This window comes from Ascaphus truei, chromosome 2 (genome assembly GCF_040206685.1).
Source record: "Ascaphus truei isolate aAscTru1 chromosome 2, aAscTru1.hap1, whole genome shotgun sequence".
NCBI classification, from domain to species: Eukaryota; Metazoa; Chordata; class Amphibia; order Anura; family Ascaphidae; genus Ascaphus; species Ascaphus truei.
The window spans coordinates 341,013,923-341,039,214 of NC_134484.1; the positions used below are offsets into that span (position 1 = coordinate 341,013,923).

Genomic DNA, 25,292 nt, shown 5'->3' on the forward strand with positions numbered 1-25,292 from the left:
CATGGCTAGACAGCGCTAATAGCGCTAAACAATGAAACCGCCCGCGGCACCTAAAACGGCCGGAAAATGGCCGGAACATGCTGCATCTGCCCGCGGTTTTAAAAATCGCGTTGAATCGGCCGCACGAGGCTAAAGGCGGCCGCCACTGTAGATTGTTGGGAGGGGCTGGGACTGCTCCGGCAGTCTTGGTACATGTTGGCACCAATGGTGAAGTTAGAGAAAGATGAAGGGGTCATACAAAATGATTTCAGGGATCTAGACCGCAACCTTAAGGCAAGGACCTCCAAGATCAAATTTTCTGAAATACTACCAGTGCCATGTGCTACTGCAGGGAGACAGATGGAGATTAGGCAGGTTAATGCATGGCTAAGAAAGTGGTGTAGGAAGGAGGGTTTTGGATTTTTAGAGCCCTGCGATTCCTTTTCTGAGAGGTGCTATCTTTATGGTAGGGATGGATTGCTCCTCAATGAATAGGGAACTTCTGTGCTGGGGGGGAGAAAGTTAAAAAGTTTGGATCAAATTTTACACTAGGGTGAGGAGGGAGGGACAAGAAACAGATAATGAACTAAATTGAATAGACAGGGATGGGGAAATAGCAAGGGTTCATGGAGGTAGAATGGGGGCAAGTGGGAGTTTGGCAAGCAGGGAGACTCCGATATTAAATACAGATAATACTTCTAAAGACTAAATCCAATTTGAATAGAAAGGCAGGAGCAGATGAAATAATAGTACAGAAAGGGTAATATGGTGCTCAAGCATGAAATCCCATCAATTATAATTACAGAGGCAAACTCCTGGGACATGAATAATATACAACCTAATAAAGGACTCCAGTTACCCTGAAGGCAGGGGTAGTTGCATAAGAACACCCACCCCTAACCTCATTGGGCTGGCCCCAGGTATTACTCACAAATGATTTTGGTCACCAGGGATCCTCTCAGTTTGCGTGCTGTCGCCAATGGGAAGAATCCAGTACAGAGTTTGTTGTTGCAACGCACAGCAAGAAAGGTGATAGCAGGTCTGGCAAAAATCTTCTTTATTGTAGAAACATTAAAAACGGAAGGCTGCAACCTTCTACGCGTTTCGTGCAGTGAAAATTGCACTTTATCAAGAAGTCTTAATAACAAAAACATTAGAAAATAAAATATAGGACCCTTTCAGTGCGAGATGGGTAGGCAAATTATTAGAGATAAGGAAAAAGCAGAGGTATTAAACAAATCCGTTGCCTCTGTATTTACCAGGGAAGAATCAAATACAATAATAGGGCCACAGGATGAAGCCACAACCTCTATATTAATGAACAATTGGTTAACTGAGGAAGAAGTTCATAGGCCGCTTTCTAAAATTAAAGTAAATAAGGCACTTGGCCCCGATGGCATACATCCAAGAGTTCTTAAGGAGACAATTTCAGTAATCGCCAAACTATTACATTTATTATTCAAGGACTCCATTTCCACAGGCTCAGTACCACACGATTGGTATAAAGCAGATGTGGTGCCTATATTTAAAAAGGGAGCTAGATCACAACCAGGGAATTACAGACCTGTAAGCCTCACATCAATAGTGGGGAAGCTACTTGGAGGTTTAGTACGGGATAATATTGAGGAATACCTAATGGAAAACAAAATGATTAGTAATAGTTATCATGGATTTATGGTCATGCCAAACAAACCTTATTAGGTTTTTTTAGGAGGTAAGTAGAAAGTATGATCAGGGTAATGCAGTTGATGTGGTCTACTTAGATTTTGCAAAGACTTTTGATATGGTGCCACACAAGAGGTTAGTGTATAAGGGTAGTTAAAATGTGGAATTCATTACCCATGGAAATTGTGATAGCAGATACAATAAATATCTTCAAAAAAAGGTTGGACAACTTTTTTTAAAGGAAATGTATACAGGGATTTACAGTACCAAATACAGGCATACCCCGCATTAACAAACGCAATGGGTCCAGAGCATGTATGTAAAGCGAAAATGTACTTAAAGTGAAGCACTACCTTTTTTCCACTTATCGATGCATGTACTGTTCTGCAATTGTCATATACATGTATAACTGATGTAAATAACGCATTTGTAACAGGCTCTATAGTCTCCTCGCTTGCGCACAGCTTCGGTACAGGTAGGGAGCTGGTATTGCTGTTCAGGACGTGCTGACAGGCGCATGCGTGAGCTGGCGTTTGCCTATTGGGCGATATGTCCTTACTCGTGAGTGTACTTAAGTGAGTGTCCTTAAACCGGGGTATGCCTGTAAGTAAACATGGCAATGATGTTGATCAAGGGAGAAATTTAATTGACAATATTTGGAGTCACGAAGAAATTTATTTCTCCTCTATGAGATACCATTAGCTGATACTGTATTTCACTGGGTCTTTTTGTTTGCCTTCCTCTGGATCAATATACTGTAAGTAAAAATATAGGATAAGTATCTGTCGCATATAACGATATATCTGGATCAATATACTGTAAGTAAAAATATAGGATAAGTATCTGTCGCATATAATATAGCATACAACAGGTTGAACTTGATGGACGTATGTCTTTTCAACCTCATCTACTATGTAACTATGTAAAAAAAATAGGACTAATTAATAAAAACTAAAAACATACAGTACTGTAAATAAACAGCATAACTTCATGGTAAGAGCCATCATCAAAATGTGATGATACTAGGGGTACAGGCTACCGCCATTTTTTTATTTACAAATCTGTTGTAACACTACTTTTGTGTTTATACAATTACAGTGCCAGTTTCATTTGAAACAAAATAGAGATTTATTTTGGAATTAATGTCTCTCTCTCTGTGTTGATGACATAAATAATATATACATCTCTCTAAAATGCAGCCGAATGAAATTTGCCCCATTGTCCAATACATTTAGAAGTTATTTAAATCATACATAGGACATCGACATACAGGGCACTCAAATGCCAGGTAATATAATCAATATGCCAGAACCAACAGCCGTGGATATAAGGAAGAAAATAATGATGAGTAGTAGCAGCAATATAGCTAATAATAATGGGTATATTCCTCCTGAAGACAGTTAATAGGTGGGAATGAACCCCCCACAATCCATCTCATTGGCAGGTACCCCTTTAGCAGAATAAGTACTCACAATTCCTCAGTGTGGCTGGCTGGATGTGCAGCTTCCAATAGGTAAGTAGGATGCAGATAGTAAAGAGGAGCACACGATCCGGTGGGAGCAAGGAAAGGACCCAAGTAGTGAAAAAATGAAAATGTTATTTGGTCATGAGACCTTTAAAATCCAACACGTTTCGAACGCATGTGCGCCCTTGATAAAGGGCGCACATGCGTTCGAAACGCGTTGGATTTTAAAGGTCTCATGACCAAATAAAATTTTCATTTTTTCACTACTTGGGTCCTTTCCTTGCTCCCACCGGATCGTGCGCTCCTCTTCACTATCTGCATCTACATTTTTATGCCACTTCAACTACTTAATGTTATCCCATGAGTTTATATAAGCTATTTTACACAATGCCGGTGCTACCAGTAGGCGACTTAGGTGGTCGCCCAGGGCGGCGGAGGCAGCAGAGGAGGAAGACGGTGGGTGGCAGTGGGAAAAGAGGACAGAAGAGCAGGACTGAGAACCATGGGAGCAGGGTAGCACTGGAGGACGGCCAAGGACTAGCGCACCCCAGCAGTGCAACACGGAAGTCTTCACTGACTTTCTGTGTTTGACGCTGCTACGGCATTATCCTGCTTTGCTCCCACAGACCTCCGTCCTGTTCTCCCGCTGTCGCCCACCATCTTCCTCCTGCCGTTCTCCATCCTCTTCTCCCTCTGCCGCCTGACATCCTTCTCCTCTGTCCTCTTCTCCTGCTGCCCTCCTCCACCTCAAACCACCGAAGCCAGGTACTGCACCGACACACTTTATTCGAGCAAATACCCAGTATGTACCTGGCAGATACCTGGAATGCGCCGCTCCTCACCTCTGACAAGCCCCGTTGCGTTTGCCTTCCCAGCCTGGGTTCATGCCTGGCTGACGGGCGGCTGATCTGTTAAATGATAATGATTAAGATTTAATAGGCTGCAATGCTTCGCGTGTCTACCAGATGGCATAAATTCATGAATTGTAATGCAGTATATATATATATACTGTGCAGTATTGCAGCCAGCGGGAATAAAATGCTTCAATCCCTGCTTGGAAAATACCTCAATGCACTCGGGCAGAAAACAGTCACAAACCTCAATACACCCGGGTATACCCGAATTCGTGGGACTAGCCGAGCTCGAATAAAGTGTGTCGCCAGTGTAGGTGAGAGGAGGAGGAAGAAGAAGAGTAGAAGGGGTGAAACAAAAAGAGTTGGAGGGGGTGAGACAAGAAGAAGAGGAAGAGGGGTGAGAGAAGAAAAGGAGAGGGTAAGAGACAAAGAGGAGAAGGATGGTGAGAGAGAAAGAGGATTGGTGTGAGAGAGGAAGAGGAGAGGGGGTGAGAGGAAGGGGAGGGGTGAGAAGAAGAGGAGAAGGAGGGGTGAGAGAAGAAGAGGAGTGAGAGAGTAGAAGGAGGGGGTACGAGAGAGTATGATGTGACAGAGGAAGAGGAGAATGAGGGAGTGAGAGAGGAAGAGAATGGGTGAGAGAGGAAGAGGAGGGGTGAGAGAAGAAGATGATGGTATGAGAGAGGATGAGGAGGGTGGATGAGAGAGGATGAGGAGGGGGGTGAGAGAGGAAGGGGAGGGGTGAGAAGAAGAGGAGGGGTGAGGGAGGAAGAAAAGAAGTATTGGGGGAGAGAAGAAGAGAAGGAGGGGATTAGAGGAAGAGGAGAAAGAGGGGGTAATTGAGGAGGGGGGATCATTGAGGAGGGGGTTAGGGAGGAGGAATGGGAGAGGTGGTTAGAGAGGAGGAGGGGTGAGAGATGAGGAGTGGGAGGGGAGTGAGACGAGCGATAAAGAGGAGGGGGTGAGAAAGAATTGGGCAATTATAACATTTAAAAAAATCTGAAAGTTCAGTGCGTGGTGGGGGGGGTTAGAGGAGAGAGGGGGAGCAGGGCTGAAGGTTCGCCTAGGGTGCCGGCACTAATCTTACAGTATGGTTTGTCATTTGTTAAGTTTAATCCACTTTTCATCACTGCCTTTGCTTTATTTATAACTGTTCGAATACTTTCCTTGCATGCTTATTTTTATGCAATCAAAAGTAATCTTACACAGAACAGAAAACTACACAGGGGTAAAATTGGAGGAAACATAATGACTGGAACATAGTTATTTTACTAACGCCTTCGTAAACTGCCTTCTGCCTACCACTGTGTCATGTCTGGTAGAATGAGGTCTTTCATCAGCCCTTCGTACAAAATGTACTTTTTGGATGATAAGTAAGGTAAAATGTTTGCTAGCCTGTCCAAATTTTACAAAGTTAAAAGCACATTATCTGAAGCAATGAATAGAAATGTATCTAAGCAATGCAGAGGCATGCATAAGGTTGAATTAGTTTTACAAATGTAACCTTTGGCACACATTTCATTTTCTAATTTCTATGCCCAGGAGATCATTATGAATACATTACTGGTAGAAACACTTGTGTAATTGCCTCCAAAGACACAGTGATGGTGAGGCCAATTTCAAACATTTCTAAATACTACGGCAAATCTTTTTGGACATCATTTTCAAACAATCCAATAGTTATGATCTGGACACAGAAAAATAACAGAAAGGAGAGAGTCTTTAAAAAAAAAATATATATATACTGTTTATTTAAAATGGATGCAAACGAACGTGAGAGCGCAAGGGTGATATAAACCAAATAAAAAAGCAAAAATAGTGCAATACAGCAAAAAAAAAGTTGTATGGTGAATAGAGTATGAGGATTCCACACCCAAAGTTTTTCCTGTATTGCACTAATTGTGCTATTTTGTTGAGTGCGTCAAACATAAGTCTTGTTAAAGTCTTTCATTTGCTTCTGATCATTTGCCAAACAGATGTATGCCAAGTAAAAAATTGCAGCGTTTTGGACCGCTAAGTAAAGACATTAAAAATTGCAGACAAAAACAATCCCTAAATATAAGTGGTTCAAAAACCTGTCTTACTGGAAATACCCAAGTAATATACAGTAGGACAAAATAAGTGAAAATCACTTGAATACACTGATGCTTAGGAATGCATGATAAAAATTGTTCACTGAGCCTTATTTTTTGCCAAAGCATTTGTGTCCCTCTATATACTGTACAGCAAACAAAGTACAAATTCAGTGCGCACTTGCAGCCATACGAACGGTAAGTGTGGATACAGTTGCTGGTGAATTTTGGCCTTTGCTGTGAAGGTGAAGTATACAAATAATACCTGTAAGATACCTGGAAATAAAATATATTACAATTATGGATTTGCTCACTTCCCATGTATTTCTCTGTCTCTGAGGTATCTTCCCAAGTATCTTTTGTATAGTTTAATGTGGATGGAGGTATATAAGCTGATGGGCCTACTCTTATTTCAGTCTCTCCCACTCACATGTTTGACTGCAAGATCTGAGAATTTGTATTTCCCATAGAAAATGAGAAGAAGATCATGACATAGCTACTATATCATGAATTACCTGGGGCGCCAGCCCACATTATGTAGTAGCTGCATCATAGGGCTTCCAGAGACTGTAATCCAGGAGAAGATGGGAAGTTGTTACTATGGCTTTCAGAGGTATACAATATTTACTAAGAAACAATGGTTATTATTGACCATTGACCATTATCTACCCTTCAAGTGAATGTTCAATAATCACCAATAAAGGCTACAGGACATTACTGAATAGGCAGCTACAATGTTACAAGCCATTAAAAAATGACTAGTGCATAATATTTATCCTTCCTAGATTCTGCTTGGTCAGTCTATATTCATCTCTTATCTAATATTACCAAATGTTTTACAACATCCGAAACTAGTAAAGAAAAACATTTCTCCAATATTATTTACAAAGAAGTTTAAACACAAAAGGAAAACATATTGCACCAATAAACATTACTTTTAATGTTTTGATTTCCTGAAACTTTTCTACAGTATATTCTTGCTACTGTATTTTCCCATCTAACTCAAATGTGTCTGTTGTGTACACCAATAATGAGGATTAAAGCAGGACTCCTGCGGTGCTAATCCTACTGGGTCAAGCAGTCTTAGAGCTGCACAGAGGAGACCCAGAGAGAACCCGTCTCTTTCTGTGTCTCCCTGTGCAGCTCTTACAGGAGAAATTCATGAGCTTTTCAACATTTTCTACACAGGTATTGATGCAGGGGGTCTCTGGAGCTGAACCCCATTAATTTAAGCTCTGGGGACCCCCCCTAGTTACAGAGATAAGGACCTCCATAAGGGGTGCCGGTATCTCCTGCAAGTTTAAATCTCCTGCGTCATGGCTGTCTATTGGCCCACATGACCGAGACATTTAAACTTGCAGAGCGATACCGACACCCCGGTACAGAGGTCTGTATCTTTGGAAACAGGGGATCCTTGGAGCTGACAATAATGGGGTTCATTTCTGGAGACCCCCTGGTTCAATCCTGTATAGAAAAAAAAAGAGTTAAAACATTACACATATTTAAAATAACTGTTAAACCATAAACCCATTGATTTGTACTTTGGATACATAGTCCCTCAATGTGGGCCTAGATTGCCAATGTGGCTATCAATGGTACATTACTTATCCCCCTTCATTACCTTAGTGTCTAACCACTAAGGTAATGAAGGAGTAAACCCCTCCTGCCACCCCCTTCGCAGGGCCTAACCACACTACCCAGCAACCCCAAACCAACCCAACAAAAGTACCCCCAACACACAAACAAAGTAATCTGGCTAATAGCACTTTTGCCCATTGAGAAGCATAAAGAATATACAGTTGTGTGAAAAAGAAAGTACATCCTCTTTGAATTCTGTGGTTTTACATATCAGGACATAATAAAAATCATCTGTTCCTCAGCAGGTCTTAAAATTAGATAAATACAACCTCAGATGAACAATAACACATGACATATTACACTGTGTCATGATTTATTTAACAAAAATAAAGCCAAAATGGAGAAGCCATGTGTGAAAAACAAAGGACACATACTGTACTTGGGATTCTTCAAATTTCACACACGCCCATTTCAAAATGTTACAATTATAAGAGAATAGAGAATAAAAGAAGAAACCAACACAAAAATGTTGTGCTGTGACCTCAATAGCAATACAATTCCTAGGAAACAGTAAAATCAAGCAAGACACCATTGCACATCTCTAATACTAGCATTTAGCACTGGTAAGCACATCTCTGGAAATAACTTTTCTAAGCGCCTTGCTAAAATAGATAAATGGAAATATATAAAATAGGGCAATTGGCAGAACTGCCCCCCCCAGCTTATTTCACATTCTATTCCATTTTCGGAAATTTGGTTATTGAATCTTTTTATTCAGCTCTCTAGTGCATTTTACAGCTGACACACAAAAATAGGGTTTGTGACCCATCCTGCTTATAATTGTTGTAATGGTGGGATTCACTAACCTGTCTCCAAATGACCAAGATAATGCATTTATATCTACATGCATATCTGTAGGTCTACAACCCCCTAAGTTAGCTGCTTAGACAGTGAAACGCAGAGCCGAGGTACCTGCTGTGGAGGATGCTTGTTTGAGATCTCACCCACCCAAAGTCATGATGTCACGATCAAGAAGTGTGATTAATAGATTGTGCTGAGGAGCGGAGGAACAGCATCTTGTCTGTCGGAGGCTGGCTGCTGACTTCTTGTTTGACCCTGTGTGGTTCACATGCGATTGTTGCAAGTGGGAGAATGTGAGTTTATCTCCACTTGTTTTCCATTTGTTTATAACTTTAGAAAAGGTATTACACCATATTCTGACTTTTCCTCTAATTCTATGGAGAGTTATTTGGGCTACACCACAGAGGAGATTCCATTAGGAACCTGCGTGCCACCAATACACCTGTGGGATATAACCCATTAATGCCTGATTACTACTAGGATCATGTGAGTAGGCTTTTATCCCCTGTTCAATTCATTCTAAAATAGAATGAAGACTTATTGCACTATAATTTATTCTTTCTTCTATAAATGCCATGTGAGAAGATCTACTGGAGATCTTCATCCAAATATAAGATTGAGATGTAAGTGATCTCAGCTGTAAGGTTATCTTGTCTATTATCTCTTACGTACAGGGTCACATAGCCATTATTAATCACCCGAGTGCATTTGCGCTGCTTTCTGGGTTTAGATTTACATTTGAGACACCTGTGTTAGTCTCTATGTTGAGCAGAATTGCACTTTTGGTATAACAGTTTTGTTAGCCTATATTCACTACTTATTACCTATTTTTATTTTTTAAGTCACTTGCGCTTGTTTTTGCACTTGTTACTGTAATTATGTAATATCTGGGAGATTACTTAAATAATAAACAATATTTAGACTTCTCCAAAATGTGATTCATCCCATAACTCCTCCTCAGTCTTACAGCATGAGGGATGCATTCACTTACTTTCATTTAATTAGTTAATGCACTGTTAATTATTGTTGAACTTCTTGGCACCACGTTGCATACTTAGGTTGGTGTGAAGTTGATATTTACAAATAGCCCCCATCACTTTTGTGAAATCTGAGCCCTTTGGACTAATTCCACCTACTAAATGCAAATAATTATGTATTGTACATTACTTTCCCCTTTGACATGTAAAATGACATTTAACTTGGTGGATCTTACTACGTGAAATGAACTGAATATTTTCTAGAAGATTGTACAAGTGATGAATTGATTGTACTGTGTTAATGGCACCAATGTGCCCCCCTCCCATCACCTGTACCTTTAACTTTCTGTACCCCTTTATTTAACACTGTTGTAGAACAACGATATAAAACTTTAAGAAAAAGTTTTTTTTTCTAAACATGGCCTTTTTACACTATATAGCCAACAATATATAACTAAAAAGGAATGTGCCAATCCGTATGCATGAGTTCTATTATTAGTACTATCAAAGTGTATGTACAAACACAAAGTGGCAAATGCAATAACATAACCATATATAAAGTGAAAATGAATTATTTTGCTACTGAAGAGACTTCTTCAACATTATATAGCAATACTTTACAAGCCCCTCAGGCAGCACAAGGGTTAAAGGGCTACCACATCGTTTTATTAAAAAGGGGAATTGAGACACTAAAATGCATAGCTGAACAGATGGTTTAATTTGCAAAGACATGTAGTAATTACTAACAATTTAACCTGCAATAGGAACAGAGTTCTATTGAAATCCCAAAGCTACTCCATATGTTGGCTAGCACTTAATCCAGAAAGTGTATTTTTGCTGCAGGAAATATCTTACAAACTTGAATGACCCAGCCATGTGTTAATTTTGAATAAACTGTTGATATGCATAATTATCAATAACCCTAACTAAATACTCTTGGCCACTGACATAGCAATGATAGTTAAATATGAAGCGTATTTGTCAGTAAACACAAAGGCCCACAAGACACCGTATGGTGTTTGAAGACATCGATTCACTTGAATAGGCTGGAAAGTGTCTTATGTAGTACAGTGGCACAGCTTAATAAAAATGGTTCAAAATATTTAATGACAAGGACACAACAAGGTCAGAGTTTTTGGAGAGGTTAGATTACATTGTTTTTCTCTCTGACAATGTCACTTCCAAAGTCTTCAGGTGTGCATTCTCTATTTTATGTTTATAAAATCACGTAGGGCATATCTTTATTACTGTACCTGTATGTGACATTATATAACATCTTCTTAATAATTGTAAAATTGGTTCATACTAAATGCAGGGAATACAGTGAGTTTGCAATACTATCATGGTCGACTTTGAACACTCAATGGGGCAGGTACAGGTTAGCGTACCCGATTACTGCAATTACTCCCACTGACTTGAATGGCAGTTAATGGTGGAGTGGGTGCACTAACCTGTACCGGTGCTACATGAATCTATTCCTAATGGACTTATTCAATATGTTGTGAAGAACTTCACAGTGCTAGAGAATATTTTAGGCCTACTGTACTTATTTGAATGCTGCTGAGGTATTCTTCAGTGCTGGTGGATGACATCTTCACACCATATTGAATCCTTTATTTAATATGCTATGAAGTACTTTACTACTGGCACATGAATATTTCAGCCTAATGCAAATGTATGGAGCTGAAATCTTTTAGGCTAGACGTAGAAAGCTACACATGCTGTACTATATTGAAAATTGTATAATTGCAGAGAATGCAACATATAATATTGTGCCAGGTTAAATATAGAGATTAGTATAGGACAGTTGACAATTACATGCAACAGACCTACCGTATTAAATTGAGAGTGGAAGACGATAAAGATCCATGTTTACTAAGCGATGCTTTGCCATGTCTGCCTCTGTCGGAAGGTGTCTTATGCCATAGCACTGCTTAGTAAATAACGTCAGCATCCTTCAAATTCATTATGATGTGAGACACTTACAAAAAAGTATTTTGTAGTTGATATGAATCTATGGAGTGCATGACATTTTACAGATATACAGTATGCCCAGAAAAACGGAAACACAAATGAAAAATGTTCATGCTGAATTTTAAAGTTGTAGGTATACAGGACAACTCCGATGGGTTTATTAATCAAGAAGTTAGTTTGAGGTGAGGCAGATACTCAGTGGATGCAACTTACAACCTTCTGGGTTACTTACATCTTTATAGAATCTCTGTTGTTTACACACATTTTTGATGCAATTCCATTACAATTTACTGAAGTAATTGGTAAAATTACCTAATTTACTTAAGTTTTACAGCTGAAAAATTGAAACAAAACCAGTGCAAAAGAATTGCACCAGATTTATCTGATTTAAATGGTATTCCTTTTTATGGATACATATTGTGCTGTTTTTACCTATTATCAGTTCTTCAGCCAATAGACTTTAATTTTCCAAAAATTGTACATTTATTTGTCTATTGCACATTTGGGTATATTTATTAAAGTACTTCATAGATACTGTTTATAGATGATCATTTAAAAAAAATTACATTTCCCAAATATTACCATTTGGATTCCCTATAACCTAGTCACCACGTCATGAGATCTGACACGCCAGGGGCTACGTAATGGAGTCTGACATGCTAGAGGCTACGTCATGAGGTCTAACACATCAGGGTTTACGTCATGGACTATCTGTCAGTTTCTAGGGCAGATCGCTTTCTGTGCTCATGTACAGGTGCGACGAAGAGTATTCTAAAACTTGCCTTGGAAATTCTGGGGCAATATCCAGGTAATGCTGCCAACATTTCAGTGAAATTTCTGCAGACAGACTAATGGCCCATCGGATTAACACAGCGGGGGTCCCTGGCAGTCCCATTAAAACTGAATGGGACTGCCTGGGACCCCTGCTGTGTTAATCCGATGGGCCATTAGTTTTTCTGCAGAAATGTCACAGAAAATGTTGCAGCATTACTGGGGTATTGTTGGTAATTGCCCCAGATTTTCCAAGGCAAGTTTTAGAATACTCGTTGTCGCAACGTCTTCCCATCACCAGTGATATCGCGATTATTTGATCACAATGTGCCGGAGGGGCTGTGACACTCAGGTGCCACAGCCCCTCTGACACTTAAAGAGTTAAAGAGAACAGAAGCAAGGACAAACACAAGCATTATAGATTTAAATTTGATAATCATACCTATTAAACTCCTAAAGGGATGTCTCTGTTTAATTATAACCTGATTTGGGAATTATTTCACAGTCACTTCTCAAGGAAGAGATGAATATAATTACTATTCTCTCAGTTGGTTTCAGGTATCACTTTCTGACTCACTAATAAGACTACCTAAGTGGGTGAAACTATCACATAATACAATTACAGTATTCTTATGCTTTATTTTCCGTGTATATTCAGATAGGACTATGATAGTTAAGTCTGCTCTATATTGATGTAGCCCAATATAACCTATTCCTGTGTGTATAAAGACGGAATTCAAAAGGATTACTATGTATAACATATGTGAAGTTGTTTTTTATTTAATTTAGCTTTTATTTTATAGAAAGGTAATTAGCTCCTGTTACGTATTATTCAAAAACAGTTATACTTTTGTTATCACGTACATTATATGAAGAAAATCTATTAAATATTTACTTAAATGCGTAGTAAATGTTTTATGGTAAGAGGACATCAATCTTATTTATACAATGGGTTTTAGTAACAGTAAAGGTTATGCTATTAAGCTTCGGGAAATGGAAATATAACTCAACAACATATGGCACATACTGTACAGTATCTGCAGCATCACTCTTGGAAACATATTGGATGGAAAATTCACTGACCCAAATCCCCGTAGCTCCGATTTACTGAGACATTAACTTAAGTTAACATCTTGTTAAGGACTAACAGGTATTTTCCGAGCTCGCTAACGCAATGTTAAGTGCTGTTTTCAGCAGTAATGGGCCTTGATTTAGGTATAACGGACATTAGTGCTAATGATATGCCAAGGAGGTGTTCCCTTTGACAACGCATATCTCCAGAGCTCCGTTATATTGAACACAGGGATTTAATGACGTGTAACAGGGTATGTCTAATCTGCCTTTCTTTCCCCATCCTGTTATCTAAGTCCTGTTATCTGCAGGCAGTAATAGGTTAATCATATGGGTTTGTGCCCCACAATGTTCCTCTATCATGGACAAGAGCAAGGTGGTGACTCTTGGCCTGTGTAAGCCTATCAGAATAGGTATAGATCATGAGCCCGCCCCTCCTGTCTTAATTAAGGGAATGCCAAATGTAGTCTTCAGTCTTCTTCCTGCTCCAGTGAAGAGAGGAAGAAAAGAGCTATCAGTCTCTCCTATGGCAGGATGAGCGTGCTCACCCCAGCCTCTGAGCTGGGGGAACATCAGGATCACCCACATAGGCCTGAAAGATCAGGGCCTTCACCATCCAGAGGGAGGAAACCTCTGAGACCATGCACCGCTGTAAGGGAAGAACTGCAGTGAGCGCCACCCAATAAAGATCCTGTGCTAATATACCCCAGTCTGAGTGTCAGTCCTTGGGCTGAGGGGGAAAGAGTGCAAGTGGGGGCTAATTTCTGGATACCCTGGAAACCACTATAGCTGGAGGTGCTAAACACCAAAGAGAAAGAACCACAGAACGAACCACAGAACGAACCTAAGTCTGTCCTGATCAGCTCCGCTCTCCTGCTCCAAATAGGTATTGCACCACATACTAGGTAGCAAATCCTCTCCAGACACGGAAATATGGGTATTACTGGAGAGAAATGAGAGAGAGGGTCCTATTTTACGCCACCTATTTGAAGCTACTGCTGCGCCAGCCTTTATTCTAAAACTTGTCTTGGAAAATCTGGGGCAATCACCAACATGACTCAGGTACTGTACATGCTGGGTACATATTGCCCATTTCAGTGACATTTCTGCAGAAAGACTAATGGCCTGTCGGATTAACACAGCGGAGGTCCCTGGCAGTCCTATTCAGTTTGAATGGGACAGCCAGGTACCCCTGCTGTGTTAATCCAATGGGTCATCAGTGTGACGGTTCAGGGGATTCCTGCTTTCCAATGTGTCCCCGTCACCCCTGATCTCCCTGCCTCTGACCCTTTTCCTCCGCCTCCTCGTTCATCTCTCTCTTCCTCCTCCTGCACCCATTCCTCTGCGCCCCATCTGGATGCACGTCCAGCTGTCACGTGCGTTCCCCGCAAGGTGCGCACTTACCCCCAAACTCCTGATCCCTCCCGCGTCACTCAGCGCTCGCGGCGCCTCTCTATTCTCTCTCCCGTCACGTTACCTCCTTCAGCTGCGCCTCCTGCACCCTCGCCGTCTGTGGTGAGCGCCCCTGCGGCACGACGCCCCTCACGTTCCCTGGCACACACTGTGTGCGCCCATCCAGCCCTTACAGAAGGCGCGCGCACACGCTCCACTTTTAGGTCTTCCATGAGCCCTGGTTCCACCCCTCATAGTGTGCAAGCTATTTCCCTGTCTGATTTACCTGTCTCCTCCCTCACTCCTTCTGACCTATCTCTGCAATCCCTCCCTCTACCCCCTGCTCCTCTGCTCTCTCCCATTGGTGCTCAACCCCTCATTCAACCCTCTGCTCCTCCTCTCACTCCCATTGGTGCTCCCTCCTTTTTAATCCCTGTCTGTCCTCTAGCTCATTGCTCTGCATAGCTTCTTGTGACCCCTGTGTGTGCAGTCTCTATGCTTGGCTCTCCTGTCTCTTTCAGTGCTGGTTCCTGTCCCTGTTTACCTCTGGATCTCCCTGGCTTGAACTCTGCTTTGAATTGGATTACCCTGCTTTCTCCTGCCCTTGGACCCTGCATTCGGATACGTTTACGCTGCCTTCTCCTATCCTCGAACACTGGCTTATGGACTTGTTTACGCTGACCTCTATTACCCCTGAACTCTGGCACACGGACATTACTATCCAAACTCTCATACCCAGGACATGGCAAGTATCTGCTAACCTTTTCTCTACAGGCCCGGCAACGCATTACCACACTCCGGGCACGCCCTCACTGCTGTGGGTGTGTGTTAAAACCTTACCCACCTCAGTACTGGGGACTGGCCAGGTCTGCGGGCATACAGGCATTACAATTAGTCTGTCTGCAGAAATGTCACTGAAATGCGCAGCATGTACCCAGCATGTACCTGAGTCATGTTGGTGATTGCCCCAGATAAGTTTTAGAATACTCGTCGGCGCACCTGTAGCGCGAGGCAATGCTAACTTAACATGCCGCTAAGCCTATGCTAATGAAACTAATAATGGCTGTTGTTTTTATACTGTATATAATTAGCTTTGTGGATTTGCGTTAACCTCAGGGAACATATTGTCTGTAAAGAATTTTGATAAGAGTATGTGATGAGCCCTGATTTTACTGAGCTTTGTCAATCTGGCCCTCTGAATAACATGAATTAGTAAATGAAGGTGGAATGCAGTACTAACTCATAAAACATTATTTATATGTTGTAGCATGCCCTGTACTACATTAACGATACTAACACAATAACTTTAGTGCATACAATATTCAACAAGCAAACTCACATTTCCCCTTTTATTTCTGCAATCTGGATTCCAATGGACAATATAGTGTGCAGAAATGATTGGCAAGTTTGACTACATTCACAGAAGGACCCACGTGATTGCATTCATTCAAGGTCTGGATCTCTATTTTTTATCAACAAATCTTAGAAGGAAATAGCCACAACGCTGTACGTCTCGTTTTCAAGGACAGGAGATAAAGGGATTTACACAAGATAACATGGAGTGTACTGTAAGTGGACAAAGCTGAAGCAGCAACTATGTGAATTAAAAAGCAACATCTAACACTGTATCATTCCACCTCTACAGGTAGATATAAAAACAACAACAACAAAACACATCAAGAAAAAATTCTGGATCTCTTACAATTAGCTTTCCAAATACTGAGAACTGCTACTAATGAAATATTATTTACACAGTAACCATAAGGTGTCACAGCTAACAAACATTTGTACAAATTATGGTTACTTTTCTGTTCTTTGAGTGTTCTGGATATTTTATCCTGTGCCAATATACAGTATGTGTTATTGTGAGTTATGGGATATGATGACTATATTACCATGCTAATGATATCCACAATACTACTATTTACACTGGATTCAAAATATATTGTTTAATCTGTATGCATTAGAAAAATGTTCCAACAATTAAGAAAGAAATATTTCCATATTTTCCAACTATAGAATACACCTCTTCAGCAGCAATATGCAGGGCCACCGACTGCTTTCCCCGTGCCCAGGACTACAGTTTTCACTGGGCCCTTCACCCGTGTTGGTGGCTTTGAGAGCTCACATTTCTGTCTCTTACACACACCCTCGCTCTCTCACTCCCCTCTATTCCTCCCCATGTATTTCTCTCTCCACCTCTGTCTTAAACTCTTCAACCTCTCCCTCATTCTCTGTGTCTTACGCTCTTCTTCTCTCCCCCCTGTGTCCCTCTCTCGCTCCCCCTTCCTCCCTCCCTCTTACACCCTTCCACTATCACTCAATGCCCCCCCCTCCACTCCCTCAATCCCCCCTCCACTCCCTCAATCCCCCCTCCACTCCCTCAATCCCACTCCCTCAATCTTCCCACTTCACACCCAACCACCTACCCAACCCTCCCACCCCCCCCCCCGGTCACAAAATATCCCCTCAAATCCCACACACAATGCCCCCACAATGCCCCCTATACCCACACAAACACGCAAACACACAATACCCCACAGTACCCCCCTATACACTCACAGTACCCCCACAATCCCCCCCTAAATACACACACAATACTCAGATAAACTAACCAGAAACAATGCCCCAGCAATGCCCTGCTACACACACACACACACACACACACACACACACACACACACAAACCACTTGCAAACACACACCACATAATACCCACTACACACACAATACCCCCATAACACACAATACCCCTACAACCCCCCTATACACACAATACTCCCACAAACTCCCCAAACACACACAATAACCCCAGGGCACCCCAAATACATACAAAACCCCACAAGCCCCTACACACACACACACACACACACTACCCCAACAACCCCCCCTACACATACACTCTACTACAACCACAACACACACACAATACCCACACTACATAATAAACAATTACCTTGGTGGTTGGGAGAGGGACTCAGGCTTCCAGAGACACGCAAATGCAGAAGTTGGGCCCGATTTCTGGGCAAGCCCCACTTCTGGCTTGGACCGGTAGGAGAAGAGAGGCAGCATTGAAGGGGGAGAGAGCCTCACAGCAGCTGTGGCCTGGCAGCAACTAGAGGCCCAGTAGCCAAACGTGGCAGCAGCTGGCCGGCCGGGACCCCAACAGAACAGCCGACCTCCCCCCCACCACTATCGGCGGCCCTAGCAATATGTGATACAAGGTGAAAAAGCGCCACAAATTGTCTTGTTTTTCCTTTACAACAATCCATAACAAATTATTATGAAGAGTTGTGATTCAAGTAAAAAAGTTAAAGTAAATCTTAATAAAAATTATGCAAGACAGCATATGAAATGACAACTTACAGTATTTCAGTGCTGTTTATTTATTATCAATATTAACTACTGTATTAAAGAACAATTGAAGTTTGCACAAATAATAACTGTATGGTTTAAACAAATGATTGCAATGGAAAATAACCAAAATGTATGTATGTATGTATTTATGTATGTATGTATGTATGTATGTATGTATGTATGTCTTTATTTATATAGCTGGAGCACCATTAATGTACATAGTGCTTCACAGTAGTAATGCACGTGACAATCATATAAATAACAAATAATACAAATAACACATAATGGGAAGAAATGCTTCAGACATAAAAGTAACATGTTGGAAAAGGAGTCCCTGTCCTGAAGAGCTTACAATTTAATTGGTACTGGTATGTAAGTGTATCTGCAAGGGGCCATGGTCGATTTATGAGGTGTATAGTATAAGCCACAGAGCTACTCATATGCTTCGCTGCGCAGGTGTGTTTTAAAGTGGGTCTTAAAAATGGATAGAGAGGTGCTAGTCGGAAAAAAATATATTTAGCCTGCCTTCTATCAATCTGTATACAAGTATACAAGTCAAGATTTACAAACAACATGTGGCAGAATTACATGTGATTTTAATTGGTTTATCTCATCTACAATATGGAACAATGGCAATGTGCAGTAGCTCACAATATTGTTTTCTCATTATGCTGTGCTGTGTCTTTGGAGATAGAAGTGACCATGTCCCTCTACTCCAAGGAGAGTATGTCTTTCTATTTGTTGATTCAATTTCCCTGTTAAATTATCATCTCATTACGATTTCATAAACAACATTTGTAACCAGATTTAACAAAACGTATTCTAGATTCACAATTTCCTTATCGTTTGGGAGGTGGCTGGAGAAAAAAATGTGAACGTAATAGCTCAACTTACAGTAGGGACATCCATAGAGTTCAATTCTTAAACCAATCTGTCCTTCTCCATTCCAGTCCAGAGGAACAATGCGTACATAGCGAGCAATCACAGGATGTTGCAAGTCATGTCGAACCACAGTGTCTGAGTTAACATTTCCAGGAAATGCCTGTTGGGAAAATACATATAGAAAACTTTGATTACGATCAAACAATGAGACACTTGTCACTTGACACTGATCAAGAAACACAATTGATACAGATGCAAATATAGACTTGTGCATTTTGGATCATATTTTCTTATCAATGCTACTGTATAACATAAGATACCTTCCAGTTCCAGAAGATTCATTGAGACCTATTCAATTGAATGGGCTGTAAGGTGTCTTCTGGTGCAATAAGGTGTCTTGAGGAATGTATCAAGGAAAAGAGCGCCTAGGAGTCCTAGTGAAGTAACGGGATAACTTAGTTGCCATGGAACCCCTCCCCAGGGTTATGTATATGTGGTCATGAGGGAGTGGGGGATAGGAGTTTTTTTTTAGTGAAGGGAGAGTAGGTACACCTTCCTCTTACTTTTTGAAGTAGAAGTGCCAATCTATTAGTTGAATGCAGATAATGAATATATGAAATTATATATATATATAAAGGCGGTGGTGCCTGTGAAAAGTGTGTTGGTTATAGTTATAATTATATATATAATTTTATATATATATATATATATATATATATATATATATATATATATATATATATATATATATATAATTATATAGTTATAGGGTGCCAGGTTAATGTTTGGGTTTGTTGTTGCAGCTGGAGAAAAAAGTGTGGAGATTGAATCAGTTTAGCCTCTTATTACATTTATGGGGAAGGCGGTGTCATGCCTGGCTGGGGTGGCCAACATTGGAGTGACCTTCTGGTGTGATGTGTTGTACGAGACATGTTGCCTGGGCGGGTAGTTGTACTGTTGGGTACGAGTAGAGGGTATACCTTTTGCTCTTAAAATAAGGGTGGAGCAAGCTGGCTGGGTCACTGGTTTATTCAATGGGATGTTTTTAAAAAAATCTGTGACCGGTTTATTTTCCCGTGAAGTCATTGTAGTGTGGTCTTTTGTGGATAAAGAAGGGGATCGGACCACGCTCTGTTGAGTAATATTAGACTATTTATTATTATGTGCTTGGTAATGCATATTGTACTGTATATGCATTTGTTGATGGTCCCTCTAGCACTAAAAAAGTTTAAGGTTCCTGCTAAAAACATTTTTTGCAACATTTTTACAAAGTAGAAAACATTAAAAAAAATCTCAATTAAGTATGTGATCAGGATGAAACCAAAAGAAATGAAAAGCAATATGTGCAAAAAGAATGTTGTACCTACAGTAGTAAGTGAAATTGTGCATTGAAAATCCATTATGAATATCATTACCCTATTAGCATGTTCCAGATTATCATAAAATATGTATTTTTAATATGAATATTTTATACAGCTAAAAATCCCTGCAATAGTCTCCATTTCAAGTTCTTGCTCTGACATGCTTGAAATATACACTGTTGTTAAATTGCTGTAAAGGTAGACTGGCAAGAGGAAACGTTACCTTATTTGTTAATGAAACAAAGAAAACAATGTTGGTAATACCTGCCATCTCTCTTCATTTATTTATGGCTATACTGTATGTTCTATGAAATGGGAATGACGTATTATGTTACTGTATCTGATGCCTGAACGTGCTCTCTGTTTATTCTTCTGCTTCCGTATGTATGAAATTATGGTCTATTTTATGGGATTGTGTTCTTTTCATTCGTTCCACCATCGTCCTACAGTTATTTACTTAGTTATTAGTAAAATATTGTGAAGTTTTTAATGCAACTACATATAGGATATTTTGGTAGACGTGTGAATTTTGGGCCACACTTACTAAGTACTGTTATACATAAGACAGCTCCCAGACAGTGTCGGAGGACACTTTGCAGCCTGCCTGTATTTATTTAAATGTGGTCAACAATGTTGTAGGGATGAAGCAGATAAAGTTATGGCTACAGGCCTTTAAAATAGTATTTTCCCCCCTAAATAGCTCAAGGAGTAATGTTATAGCTATAGGATGCTTTCATATTTTTACCTTTATAATTTCCATTGTTTAGCAAGATGGTATTTAATAAAAAATTGGCACGTGTCAAAATTTGAGCCGCAAATTCTTTGCTGGTATTTGAATAAAAAATCGATTCGCAGATGGATATTTGTCTGCAATTTGGACAGTTAAAAATGTGGGAGAAGGTTCTTGAAACGGCAATCATTTTCCTTTGCGAAAATGTTTATACATTCGATTCGCCCACAATTTCTGGGCCCTGAATTATGGAGAGAGAGAGATATATGCAAATAGGAGTCATTCCAAAATAAACTATTATCATATCTCCCAGGTATCTCAGGTGTGCTCTCATATTTCAGGGTTGGGAAATTCTGGGCGAACCAAATGTATAAACCAGGGGTAGCCAACTCCAGCCTTCAAGAGCTACCAAACAGGTCAAGTTTTCAGGATATCCCTGCTTCAGCACAGAAGGCTTAATCAGTGGCACGGTTGAAGACTGAGCAGCCTGGCTGAAGCAGGGATATCCTGAAAACCTGACATGTAGCTTTTGAGGACTGGCGTTGGTTACCCCTGGTATAAACATTAGTAATCGACTTTGCAGTGGTGGCCGGTGGTATTACATACAGTACACACGAAGGGACTGTAGGTGAATGTCATTTTTTAAACCCAAGCTGCAAACATCTCTGGCTGATAAATGTTGGTGAAAGATTCAGCCATCTCAATTTTTAATCCAGCAGATAGGCAATGTGCTCGGAACTTAGATATTACTAGAACATTAATGCTAAGAAACAGGAAGATGCTTTCATGTATCAGAATAGCTTGCATCTGTTATGACTGATGTGTGATTTAGGGAGTGTAGGAGGATGATTTGGGTAACACACACGTATCAAATTTGGCATCTACAATTTGTGTTTAGGATGTATCAAGTTTGGCATCTAAATTTGTCACGCCTGAGGTGATGTACTGTAAACTGTACTGTAAACACCTGTGATTTATAATTTGCACCAGATGAAAGAGACTTGATTATATATCTCACTTCAGATGTAATCTTAAGCAATATGCCATGTATCTAAGCACACTTTTCATGAGCTTGATAAATAGCCACCTTAAATTTGAGTGAATATGTGGATGGGACTCAGGAAACATGCAGGTTATTTATCCAAGTATTTTTGTGCTCTCTCATATGAGACAATCACACAACAAAAGTGTGAAAACAACATTAGAAACTGTGGCTGCCAGATCAATTCCCAGAGCTTTAGAGATTGCCAAGATCTTAGAATTGCAAATTAAATCAGTACTTCTTTCTCTGAAGAGACATCACTTCTTAAAAACAGGAAAGTGTATCAAGAGTCAACTATGTGCAGTGCTGGCACACAATTTTCCAATGTATTAAATGTTCTAATATTTAAACATTGATTGCTATATGCTGTCTATTTCTAATATCTTGTTTCCACAGAGAAGAAATTTAATTATTAAGGCTTTTTTTAAAATAATAGTATAGTAGAAACTAGGCTTTCCTTTCATATGGCTGTGTGGCAATGTGGTTATAACATTGCAGTACTGGGTAGTGGGGTGCGACTGTGTCCTCTCAGAGTGGTGTGAAGACCCATGTTGGGCAGACAATTGTTGTCTCTCATGGAAAGTTAGTTACTGTATGGTACATTGACAGGACAACTCAGCAGTTAGAGCTCTAACGAGACTCTGGGATTCCCGAGTCATGGCTACAAGCCGCCACATGTGCCACCAGACGGCAGCCACTTCATCTTTAATGAAGGGAGAAGCAACAACAGTGACATTTTACCACAAGAGCTTTTCCTCTGATGTAGACACATCTATGGCTGGTGTCTTGTATACATGTTTTTTTCAGTGAACATGTTAATGACTTGGTACTGTGGTGTACAATGTCTTGGTGAAGATGCTGTAGCTGTATTCTTAGGCAGTTATGGTTAGGTAATGCTCTGTTGAAACATGTAAGAAATAGTTTGATGTGTGCTATTTGCCAACAATGCAAATAGGCATTGGATGATTGGACAATTCAAGCCCTGGCTAGGTGATTGTTTTCGCTTTCTCTTGTGGACAAATGCAGCCAAATCATAAAGATACTGGTTAGTTTTAAATTCCATGAGCTGTTTGTGTCAGTGGAATAACCTTACTGTTCTTTCCAGCTTAATTGGATGTGGACACTATGGAGAAACATTTTTTTCCCCTTTTCTTTAAAAGATGGCTCAGAAATGTACACTATTTTGTTACTGATGTTAAAGGTACAGTATGCCAATAGGTGACTCTAAAGAACCAAGAATAACATTTATGAAAAATACCCCTGAAAATCTCAAGTAGAAGTTACCCAACCCATAAGAACTTGTAAAACACTGTATTTTCATCAATAACTAATGTATTTCTTTCAAAGCAGCAATACCCCTAGAATGGACTTTGCTTCTTCCATAATCGGAACCGAGTAGCCTCCTGACAAGTACACCTTATAACCAATACATGATGGACTGCACCCAGGCATTCTCAGTGGGGTGCTGCTTGAAGTGTGTGTGTGCGTATATACTGTATATCTATATCTATGAAGGGGAGGGTTCCAAATGCGCACAATCTCATCAGAATTTAAATATATAAAGAGAAGAAGAGACACACAATAGTGTAATATTGTATATAGCAGTATGAGCAGAGAAAGTATTGCACTCACATTTGATGAAATCAAGCGGTCATTTCGGTTGCTAAGTTTAACCACACTGGTGTTGCAGACTCTCCGTTATCAGGACACCTCTGATGATGTATACCGTCTCCAGCAGCAGGACTCGCAATGTCGTGCAGGCTCACCGGTAGCAGGATATTCTCAATGGAACAGATGAAACACAAATAGTGTAATACTGTTAGCAGAGGACGGAGTCTCTCGCTGCCTCCGGTGATGGTAAGATATGTCCTCCCAAAGTGCCCCAAGTGTTGGGAAGTGGTGCAGCTGGCGCCAAGAGCTGGGAGGCATAGGTAGTGCTGCTTAGCCTGCATTCAATCTCTGCAGGCTAAGCAACACTACCTATGCCTCCCAGCTCTTGGCGCCAGCTGCACCACTTCCCAGCACTTGGGGCACTTTGGGAGGACATATCTTACCATCACCGGAGGCAGCAAGAGACTCCGTCCTCTGCTAACAGTATTACACTATTTGTGTTTCATCTGTTCCATTGAGAATATCCTGCTACCGGTGAGCCTGCACGACATTGCGAGTCCTGCTGCTGGAGACGGTATACATCATCAGAGGTGTCCTGATAACGGAGAGTCTGCAACACCAGTGTGGTTAAACTTAGCAACCGAAATGCCCGCTTGATTTCATCAAATGTGAGTGCAATACTTTCTCTGCTCATACTGCTATATACAATATTACACTATTGTGTGTCTCTTCTTCTCTTTATATATTTCCAATTCTGATGAGATTGTGCGCATTTGGAACTCTCCCCTTCAACTACTCAAGTGTCCCAGAATGAACCCACTTGTTATCCGGTGCGGCGCCCATCAAGGGAATCTTTATATATTGCCTATATTGGGACTATAAGTATCCTTTTTAGCTCACAGTATTTTTGCGCTTGTTCTTTCCCCCCTCTATATCTATAGATATATATATCTCTATAGAAAACAGAAAAAAACAGCGCTAATCACAAAACAAATGAAGCAATCATAAAATAAATATATAAGTGCATAAAATAATCATAAATTATAAAAAAAATAAAAACCACCAATAGTTTGCTGCCACAAACTGCTGACCAATTACATTCCATTAGTATTATCTATAAATTGGGAGTATTGCATGACATCCGGCATTCTGTGACGAAGTCAGCTGATGCTGCGAAACGCGTTGGGTGACGTCATTACGCTATTCTGAGGCGTGACCTGTGTATCGAAGGGATTCTCCTCCAAACACTTGGTTTGTAAGCTTGAGAGAAATGGATTGACTTGCACCAACATTGCTGTTACATCAGGCATTGCGGGTGTCGGCGCTGGTATTGGAGGACCCTTACGTCCCACAGTGGCGTGCATACAGGCAGGTGGTACCTTAGACTTGATACGGAGGTTCCCTCAGCTGGCAGAGGGCATTTAAAGTGGTGCTGCCATACAGATTTCAAGATACCTTTATGTGATCTCTGTTTTTATTCTTCTTGTAAGTGGGCATTGTCTACCCCTTTACTCTTTATAATTCAGTAAATTAAATTGTTTTTGGTAATACACTAGGGCGGTTCTCTGTTTTCTTGTCTCTCTCTCTCTGTCTGTCTGTATGTGAGGTGTGACATCATTGTCCCCCGACTCAAGGAACTGAACTGAGGGTATC

General features: G+C 40.6%; 1 protein-coding gene across 2 annotated transcripts in view; it reads right to left on the reverse strand.

The window, feature by feature from the left end:
• CNTNAP2 (contactin associated protein 2) overlaps positions 1-25,292 on the reverse strand; it is a 1,988,831-nt gene that overhangs the window by 1,094,424 nt on the left and 869,115 nt on the right. For both annotated transcript variants that reach the window (XM_075586746.1, XM_075586748.1), the window contains one exon: positions 18,908-19,055. In XM_075586746.1, the coding sequence (XP_075442861.1) occupies positions 18,908-19,055 (148 nt within the window). The remainder of the gene's footprint in view (positions 1-18,907; positions 19,056-25,292) is intronic.